At 37.8% G+C, this 10601-nt stretch overlaps 1 protein-coding gene across 3 annotated transcripts in view; it reads left to right on the top strand.

Moving 5' to 3' along the window:
- The first annotated feature begins 650 nt into the window (after positions 1–650).
- SYNJ2 (synaptojanin 2) overlaps positions 651–10601 on the top strand; it is a 58421-nt gene continuing 48470 nt past the window's right edge. For 2 of the 3 annotated variants that reach the window (XM_026845363.1, XM_026845362.1), the window contains exons 1-2: positions 652–737; positions 9766–10036. In XM_026845363.1, coding sequence (XP_026701164.1) covers positions 695–737; positions 9766–10036 — 314 coding nt within the window. In that variant the 5' untranslated portion in view covers positions 652–694. Of the gene's footprint in view, positions 738–9765; positions 10037–10601 lie in introns of all 3 variants that reach the window. The other variant, XM_026845364.1, reaches the window with a different exon arrangement.

Here is a 10601-nt window from a genome sequence, read left to right as displayed (position 1 = left end):
CTGGCTTAATACCTAAATGTTCAGTTTGTGCCTGTTGAAGTCAATTGTTGTAGAACTACACAAATCTAGCATCAGCATCTGACCGTTTATTTACTTATTTTTAATCAGCTAAATCTTACTTCGCTAAAATATATTTCAATTCCTCTTGAAATCAACACCTGATGTGTCTACATCAAATTATGTTATCTTGCATAAAAAATTTCCAATTCTGTCTGAAATTAGACTGTGAGAATCTGGAAGCAGAAACCATCTCTTTTTGCACATCAGGAAAAGGTATTTTAGCTTATGGGCAGACAAATTATTATTTTTGTTCTTGTTTTAGAAGTGTAAAGTTTACATGTGCATGTATCTTCCTTTGCTTATTCTGAAACTGATGTGGCGTCTGTACCACAGAATAAGAACACTGCTAACAATTATGTTGTTTGGAAAGGTAGTGTGTGCCCTTTCTTTTGGGGTTGTGTGTGGAGAGGCTATGTATTTCTGTCCCATCACTTTTTAATCACTGTATTCTTACAGCATTTTAACCCTATCTTTGTACTGTAGTTTCCTGAATGAAATCAACTGAGAAGCATTGGTGTAGGCAATAGCAATCTGAAAATTTTATAAAGACTGGAAAACTAAAGTTTGCTGCCTTTCATTTTGTTTCTCAGCTCCAGAAGAAAAGGATACAATTAAAGGACAGTATGAAAAACTCATGGATGCTTATGGCTGCTTAGGAGAGCTTCAGCTTAAATGTGGTAAGTGACCATCTGTATGGCTGAGACTATAAAATACCTAGACAGTGCTAAAAGACAACAACAAGTGGCTAAAGCTGTCTAATTCCTTAACTTGTGGAAGCTAATTGCACCTTGTTATGTACAATCTGGAAAAGATCTCTTTCTTTTTCTGTGCTGTGCCAAAAGCATATCACTAAATGATAGTCTAAGAATTTTGGATTTTTTATTGCTTTTATTTTGTCTAACATTCCTAGCTGCCTGAAGATAATTACCTTTTTTTTCCCCTATCACATTTGTCCAAGGCAAGCTATGGTTTCTTGCTTTTTTTTGAAGGATCATGTTTAAACACTGATTAATCATGGTCATCTGAGCCTGTAGTGCTACTGATTGCTATAATGCCCAGTTGCCTTTAATTGGGTAATTCAGATGGATAAGGATTTGCAGAAACAGGCCTTTAACTTCAACTAATATAGTAAGGAATATTTATTGTCATTGCTGTAGATTTCTGTACAGTTTGGGAATCTTGATTTAGCAAAGGACTTGCTATTACACTGCCTCCAGGAATGTTAATGGAAATAGCATGTTTAAGGAAGAGAACTGTAGTCATTGATTTGAAGGTAATAGTACCTTACACAGCAGGCTTCAAATTCACTGATGAAAAAGATGCATTAAAACAAAAAGCACAATATGGCTTGTTCCCCTGGTGGTCTTACAGTAAGCTTTAATTTTGACTTGAATGTATGACAAGACTTTTCCATATAACTTGATGCTTGGTCAGGGAATCCACCAAAGGCAGTGGTAATGTAAGCACTGGTCTATTTAGACCAGTAGATATAAGTGTGCAATTTTATGGCTTGAGTAATATGACTTCAGATTGATCTGAAGAGATGACTGCAATCTGAAAGATTTCCGTGTCATAATTTAAAACTGTGGGCCTATCTAGTCTTTTAAAATGAATGTCAGGTTTTTGTTTGTTTTTTTTCTTGTGGAATTAATTAGGCATTTCTATGGAGATTAATATCAACTTGTTAATGTAATTAAAAAAGGAGGGCTTGTGATTAGTTTTTCTTGGCACTTGGACCTGTTTTTCTTCATAGGAGTCTAATGAATCTGTTGTACTAGTAAAGGAATGTAGCTATTGAATTTAAGCTCTTCAAGCTACAGATGAGGGTAGTTTCTTGTATGTGATGGGAACTAAATTAATTTGGTTTTAGCCTTCATATTAAAAGGTGAATGATTTCAAATGGGGTGTGAAATATTCTCAGCCTTATTTTTTCTCATTTCTCCTTTTATTTCTGTGTTTCCCATGTCCTTATTTCTATTTGAACAACACCTGCTTAACTTTAGTGCCCTTAAAGCATGAGGTTTTTCCTCTCTGAGCTTTGTCACTGTACTTCTGTCTTGTTCTATCATTACAAGTCCTGGTACAGGACTTCCTTTGGAAGGGATTGTTAAAAATTTTATTGGTAATTGGATAAAAAAGTTAACTACTGGGGGCAAACTTCTAATTGTGATTGACTGAAAATTCAGGAGGGTCATGCTGTAATGGTAAGCAAACATTTTCTGTTGCTGAACATGTTTAAAAAGCAAAGATGGTCACGTGCCTGCTGTCTCACCCTTCAGGAGGTAGCCCAGGTTTATTTCACAGCCTCAGACCTTACATATAAATAAGTTCCATCCCTTTAGCTGTTGCTTACATAAAAGATTTAACACTAGAAAGAAATGCAATGTAACTTTTTTTTTTCTTTTTCATACAATGTATTTTAGCAGCTGCAAAGAAGGGCGTAATTGGCCAGCTCTTCACTGAGCATCTGTGATCACATAGACTTTGTTCAGGAGTATCAGTATTTTTTTCTTTCTGCAGACCATAAGTACTAAATTAACTGAAAATATTTGTGAAAGTGCATTCCACTGGGATATTAAAAGAGTATATTTATAGAGCAGAAGGGGAGACTTTTTTTCAAGACATGAAAGATGTCTCTGAGCACTTTAATTAATGTGTAAATATCACTTCTTAGGAATCCAAATAAATCACATTGTATGTCTGCCAGAGTAGATAGTGCTTTTCACAAGAAAGCAGACAAAATATGTGAAACTGACTCACAAAGTTAAATGTTTCCCACCAGTAATAACCTTCACTTCTATGTACTTATGTCTGTTAACATGACTCACTAAGTTCTTCTGCTTTCTTTTGTGAGATGGATGGCAACAGAATGAATTGTACAGTGTTTCTGAGCTGTATCTCAGCCAAGACTTTACTGCCAAAGAAGATCTAGCAGTGGCAAGTACATCTTAAGCAGACTGTTAAAAGAGCTGGCTTTGCAGTGTTTAGTTTAGACACTGAAGTCAGGGAGGGGTCCATATATAAGGTATTATTTAGAAACCATCACCACGTAGGTTGTTTAGTTTAATATAGCTGCTGTATTTGGGGAGGCATAATTAATTAATTTGACTGTGTATACGTTCTCACTCTTGTACATACACAATGTGTAGTTGAAAGGAAGAAGTTTCAAAGGCAAAAAGGATAACTAAGTACCTGTTTTCTGTTCCTTTAGAACATTTTCTAATAATGTAATTGTGTTTAGAAGGGGGAGAAGGAGTATCTTTGAGATTAAAACTGTAGTTTGGAAAACCTTGGTTCTTTTCATAATTCTGCTATAGATTTCCTTATAGATTTTCAGCTAGACAATTAGAATCTGTTCCTCTACTGTGTTCTGTTGCTAATTTTGAAGGCAGATGAGAGACAAAAATACCTTGCAAATTGTTTTTCAGTGGACTATAAAGTGAAGTGGAGGTATGAGTGGAGTGGAGATGGAACAGTCTGAGGGAATATAAGACAATGGCATGACTGTGTTGGAATGGAGAAAGAGCAAAAACTGAAGCAGATTCATTTTTAAAAAGAAAAGGCAGTCTTGAGTGAAATCCTTACAGCTAAGAAGGACAAAATAAGAACTGAATATTGCCTCCATTTCACTGCAGCTCATAATAGGCAGCACTGAAGTCATCCCATAAACTTTAGGGGAAACAATTGTCTTGAGTCATGTGGACAGGTTAAATACAGAAACTGCAGCTTATTATTGTAGGGCGTGACGTACCAGAACTGTGTTTCCTGTTCAACTTGGATTAAGGCAGTTGGTTTCACAAGAGCTTTTGAAAAAATTGATGTAAGTTATTCTTGTCTTGATTTTATGCCAAATATTCTCCATCCTCTGTCTCCCTTGTGCAACCTGATAAAAGGGCATTCAGCACATATCGCTGTGAGCAAAACATTTCTTAGATTTATTTCAGAGTATTCTTTACAGACAGTTGTGGTGATTTATAGCTGTAATGGGGCAAAATAATGCTCTTGGTCACAATGCATGAACATATACCTTTTTATCTGAGATCAAAATTTGGTCCATATAAGCTTTGAAATAATTTTTCTTTCTTTAGTACTGTAGATTGGTCTTGCTTTTTCATAGATGTGTTGCAGATGTAGATGTTGCATAGATGTAGAAAGCATGATCAGTAAGCAACACTTGACTTCTTGCTCTAAAATTATTTCAGAGACTTCTTTAAATCATTCGAAATTGCACCAAAGGAAATGAGGAACATTTCTACCATTGTGATCTTCAATTGCAGTTCTTACGTTCCTAAATCACTTTCATCTATGTATAAAGTTTAGAAAGCCTAATATGAAGCGGGATTGTACTTTAAACCACTTGTAAAAGAAAATATTTTTGTTTTCCAAGGTGGGGGGCCTGGTAAGTAGTCTACAGCTGATATGGGTGTTGGTACACAGTGAAGTGCAAGAGCCAGACCTGGAGCCTTGATCGCTTCCAGGAAAAAGTTTTCCATTTTTTTGGTTGCTTGTTGTTGGCCTTAGTGCTGGCCTCATTCATCATGCACTTTGCAACTGTCAGCTGAATATAACGTCCTTTCTGCTGCTGTAATGCATGTGAAATCAAGGGAAAACTACCATATGTTTTCCACCCAGTGTACTTCCATTAATTACTTTTTTTTTAATAAGAACTCCTGGGCTCCTGTTTCAAGAAATCAGACTGGAGTTTGGCCTGTCCCATACTCCAGACCTTCAGAGAGCTCCTGAGAAGAGGAACCCTCCAAAAACTGGCTGCAGTGGTAGTACTGGCAGGGCCACTGACTTTAGGGAATTGATTTAGTGTTAATTTTCCCTTTGATCTTGAGGCTGAACAGCTAGCATGTTAAAACTCAGCTTCCTGGTTTATTTGAGCTTACACTTAAGGGGTAACTGCTCATTTTACGGCTTTAGTTTTGTTTTTTTTTCCACGTTGCTGTTGATGTCCTGGACGGAAAAAACATAAATACCTTGAATACTGTTTAGCTCCTTTCAAAGGTTGTAACTCATAATATGCTTCCTGATGACTGCCAGGTGGATTTGGCTGGACTATCTGATGTATTTTTGTTGTGATTGGTGTTAGTCTGGTACTTCAAGTGCTACCTGTATAAAAACAGTTTCACTGGAAACTTGAAAGGAAGAGTGTTTTTAATATTAAGAGTTGGAAATGGTAGTGAGCTGCAGTTTTGAAAAGTTCAGGCTGCAGGGATTAATGGAATAGTCTTGATTGTTTTAAGGGGAAATACCTTCTAGCTTTAAGGAATGTCTGAGTGTTTCAATTTGATCTATTTCATTGAAGTTGTGGTATTTTAACAGTTTGCTCAGCAAAACCAATGTAATTTTTTTTAAAAAAATCCTCTCTTTCTTGTGCCATGGCCTCACAAATCCACCTACCATAGGAAATTCCATGTTATGTTGATAGCTGGATTTTCGTGTTGTTTTTTTCTTGTTTTGTTTGTTTTTCTTTTTTTGTGGGGGTGGGTGTAGTAAACTGGGAATGCAACTTCTTGCATTCTTTTGTGAGATTTACTGGATAATAAAAATGAATTGTTTAGGAACTAAAAGAATTCTAGTCAACTAAAAATGTTATTTTCCTTACAGTGAATGAACAATTATGAAATAACTTAGTATCTGCAATTTTTGGAAATGGAGAAAGTTGATTTTTATTTTGCTTTTTATAAAAATCACTTGCTCCAGTAGCAGCATCCATCCTGACTGAAGCAATTTAAGAAATTTCTACCCTTAAATTTTAGTATATTTAGGTAGGGTTGTGGTTGATACAGCTGTTTTCATGTTAAGTATCTATTTTCAACAGGAAAGATTATGGCTTGTTGACATTTACATACCAGAAAAGAAACCACATTGACTGTTTAAGGTTTAAATTTAGAAGTAAATGGACTGATTTTTTTCCTTTAAAATATCCATAATAATAATAATAATAATCAGACTTTCAGTGACTGGCAAATAAGCAGAGGCATTTTTCCTTTGGTAATGCTAGGTTTCTGCCATATTAGGTACTACTTGGATATGTAATGTTTTTGTTTTATTCCTTGGAATAACATTTTCAATCTGACAAAATGCCTAAGTGAAAGTTTAAGTGGAGGTAGCACGTTATCATTTCCATCACAAACTTGTCCGATGTAGTTGACAATATATTTAAAAGCATTGGCAGCCTGTATTGAGGGGAAACATGAGAAAAAAGGTTTGGGATTGAAAGAAGAAATTTCTAGACATAAATTGATATTGCTGGCAAAGAAGTGAAGATGGGGAAAGCTTTGTTTATAGCTGTATAGCCTAGTGGTGGGTAATTTCTTGGACCTTAATGGAGGCCTAGTTAAAAGATGAATAGTGGAGCAGTGTTTTGGTAGCATTCATTTTGCTGTGGAAGGTTCCAAAAGGGTGAAAGGATGTTGGGAGCCTTACCTCTGCCTAGGACTCCATGGCTACATTTTTGTGAATAAAAAGGGGGCAGGGCACAGGCTTGAGCACTGGCAGTAGGATATTGTGATTAGCTCCCTGTGCCAAGAGTGACATGTGCATTGGGCAAGGATCTTCCTCCCGAAGACAGTGCAGTGGTAGCCTGCAGCTGATTCCCAGGAACACTGTCCAAATACCACCTGGGATGAAGGGGATATCGGGATGGGGCTTGGGCCTTTTTTCCAAGGTGCAGAGTCAAGAGAGATTTTTGTTACACTGGGGTATTGTACGGTTTCTGCATTCTGGCTGTTTTGTAACATATCCAGAATGATTTAAGCCAATCAGAGAGGTTAGAGTTGATCTGAAGACCACCTCAGCTTGCAAAGCAGTCTAGGAGGACAAAGTGGCAGAGCAGGCTAGCTTTATCATAGCTTGAATTTATTTGTCTCTTCCTTTTTCTCCAATTTTCTGGGCTGTAAGTGTGAACTCCTTTGCCAGCAGGCCTCTGTTCAAAGGCATCATGAAAAGTGCATGAAGGCTGCTCCATAATTTGGAGTACTGTAAACAGACTTACTCTGTGTGTATAGAATCATAGAATGGTTTGGGTTGGGAGGCACCTAAAGATCATCTAGTTCCAACCCCCCTGCCATGGTCAGAGACACCTTCCACTAGACCAGGTTACTGAAAGCCCCGTCCAACCTGGCCTTGAGCACTTCCAGGGAGGGGGCAGCCACAGCTTCTCTGGGTAACCTGTGCCAGTATCTCATAACTCTCATTGTAAAAAAAATTTCTTCCTTATATCCAATCTAAACCTAACTTCTTTCAGTTTAAAACCATTGCCCCTTTTTCTGATACTACAGGCCCTGATAAAAAGTCTCTCTCCTCTTTCTTATAAGACCCCTTTATGAATTGAAAGGCCTCAATAAGGTCTCCCCAGAGCCATCTCTCTTCTCCAGGCTGAACAACCCCAACTCTTTAATGTGGAACCCCACTGCACAGTGGCAGGAAAACGTATTGCAGCTTCAGAAAGCCATCAGTCTGGTGCTTCAGGGACAAAGCAGTAGCTTCTTAGTTGTGATTTCTATTTTTGAGCTCATTAGCTAGTGATTTGGGGGAGTAGAGATGCTGGACCTCTGCATGTGTAGATGTGTCTCCTGTTTTGTGGATGAGTGAGTGGAGGGGAGTAAAAATAGTCTATAGTCTTTTGTTAAGTGATAGGAAGTTTCTAGGTAAGGCAAAACTGTGTAGTTTTGATTGAAACTTCTCTTGTGCTTTATTCCTACTCACTGCCACCTTAAAGAATTGCTTTGTTTAGATGTTTTCCAGTGGTTACAAGCTCCTTGAAGGACAGAACCACAGATAACAAGCCCACTGTTACTAGATTTTTGTTCTTTCTGGCTGTTTTAATGTTGACTTTCTCATTCAATCTCTTCTGAAACCTGTAGGAAAGTTTAGGATCACTGAAGCCAGCGAAGGTGCTTTTATTCTTTGTCTCAGCATCCAAGCCAGCTAGCTCTCTGAGTCTGTCACTACTTGTTTTCTGTCCCTGAAGCTAACTGATAGTAAGACATATTAATAGTGTTTCTATACCTTGCTTCCAAATTCTCATGAGTGAAGTTTACTTTGAGCTGATCAGTTTTGCATGGTTTCACCAAAGTCACAGAAGCTATTAGCTATCCTGAGAGACAGCTAACTCCTCCTGGCCCCTTCTGGAGGGTGCAAGACAGTATTTAGTGAAGTATGAACTATCGTGGTGATAACTGATGTATCTCCGACTTTTAATCTTCTATAATTATGCACAGTCATGTGCAAAGGAGGAATAAACTGTCAGGTTTTATGTATTTCTAACCCTTCACTATGGTGCTATCTAGAAAAGTACAGAAGATGTCCTTCTTAAAAACACTCAAGAAGGAGAACACAGTATACCCTTGTTATAGAAAGAAATGTGATGAACAGAGCTTTTTAGTAAATACCACCTACACTGGCCTTTATGCAAAACTGAAGTCAGCAGAACAGAATGAATAAGATCTAATCTCCCACCTTGTCCTGCCATTCCAGTCCCACGTGCCTACGCAAATATTCTGGCCCTGCTGAAAACCACCCCTAACTCAAGTTTCTGTAACCAGCCTGTGATCTGGAAGCAAGGACTCTTCTGCTCATATTTCAGAATAAAACCCTAGTTGCTGCATGAGAGTTGTCTGCATTTTTGGATAGTGGGCCACCGTGGAGGGTTGAAGAGCGATCCTACAAAGTGTTCCCTTTTGCTGTCTGAAGCTACTGTCCCAGATTTTCACTGTGCCCTTAGCTGATTAGCTTACTCTTGGCAGGTCAGCTGTTGCTTCTGCTATGCTAGAGCAATAAATGTTGGCTCATTTCCATCTTTTCTTACTAACTGGAGTGAACAGGATGACATTGTCTCCATTAGAGGCCAATTTAAGTGAATCAGACAGTTTCTTCCTAGAAAAAAGTGTTTTCAGAACAATTATTCTACTGTTTCTTAATTACTTTATCATTTCAGAGAGAATCAGTAGAGGTTAAAATTCTGCTTTGTACGAGAGATCTGATTACAGTGGTGTTCTTAAGCATCAAAATTTATCTTTTAGTTTTGGTGCCCTGAAGTTCAGCTGCTTCATAATTTTACACTTTGCTTCACAGCCACGAGAGCTGGAATTTTTTAGTGATCACTGAGATTGTCATTTAATCATGTCTATTCTTTTATGACATAAAGAGCAAAATCTCAAGAATTGGTAATATTGAAACTTTCCGAATGGCTGAACACACCCAGCTTCAGCTGAAACTATTAAGAAATCTGAATGCTTCATATCTTTAAAATTCAGAAGTCAGTTGAAAAATCCATAGTGAAGAATACACGTTATCTAATAAATGACCAGTCATTTATCTTTCCCTTCAGTGAAATCCAATGAAAACTGTATGTTTTGTAGGGTGGTGAAATTTGATTTTGGGTAGTGTCCCAACACCAAGCTCATTGTACTTCATAAATTAAGTGGGAAAAACACACTCTAATGCAGCAAAGGATGGGAATGTGTAAGTATTGTGGAATATTATGCAATTGCACTGACCTGAGGTCAAAAGGAATTCAGAGATGTAAAGGAATATAGTCAGTCGTGTGCTTCTCGTTTTCATTTGCTTCCATCTGAAGCAAAGATGCTGGCCTCTGCTGGAGGCCTGTCAGCATTGCATGTGACAGTACTGATGTGAAACGGCATAGCCTGTGTCCACCTGTAACCCTTTTTGTAACTATCTGTCACCTTCTAGGTAACACTCGGCTGCACTTTCTGGTCCTGGTGACAGGCTGTACGTCGGTGGGAAAAATCCTGGATGCTGAAGTTTACAAAATTACTGCAACAGATTTCTGTCCTCTCCAGGAAGAAACCAAGGAAGAGGAGCGTGTTACTGCCTTGAAGAAAATACTGAACTCTGGGATGTTCTATTTCTCCTGGCCTAACGCAGGCTCAAACTTTGACCTGACTGTGCGGGCTCAGAAGCAGGGTGATAACCACTATGAATCTGGTAACTCGTTCTTCTGGTTAGTACTGCATGTTATACCAAAGTCTTCTGTCATCCCCACCTGTATCTTACTGGTCAAACATTCTCAGAGGAACATGAACACAGGCATTTCAGGTGCCCCTCCTTTCATTTCTTTGTCATGTCATTTTACAGGGCATATAGCTGTAGTGAATTCATGGTAAACCTGGGTGAAACAGGTAACTTCTTTTTAATTAAAATTAACCTGATAGTGAAATGCAATTCTAACGATGACATTTTGTGTTTTTAAGAAGGAAACACAATATATTGCTCATAGTACAGAAACATGTTTTTACATGTCACGAATAGTTTTACCTGCAGTTCTTTTTCAATAATTTGCTTTAAAAGTTATCTAATAGAAACCTGCACTTGAACTGTTCATAAATCCCATCATCTGTATCTTTTGTTTCTTAAAAGTGTATGTGGCTTAAGTCTGTAGTTTAATGTTTCAATAACATGCCCTGTTTTTTATGTTGAAAGCATCAGTATGTTTACAGCTCAGTGTAAGTGTGTGGTGCACCAAATGAAACTCCTGTGGTAATACACTGCTCTGTACTTCTTACTTT

The sequence above is a fragment of the Athene cunicularia genome, assembly GCF_003259725.1.
Source record: "Athene cunicularia isolate RWA chromosome 3 unlocalized genomic scaffold, athCun1 chr3_part1, whole genome shotgun sequence".
Lineage (NCBI taxonomy): Eukaryota > Metazoa > Chordata > Aves > Strigiformes > Strigidae > Athene > Athene cunicularia.
This window is presented reverse-complemented; position numbering and strand designations above follow the sequence as displayed.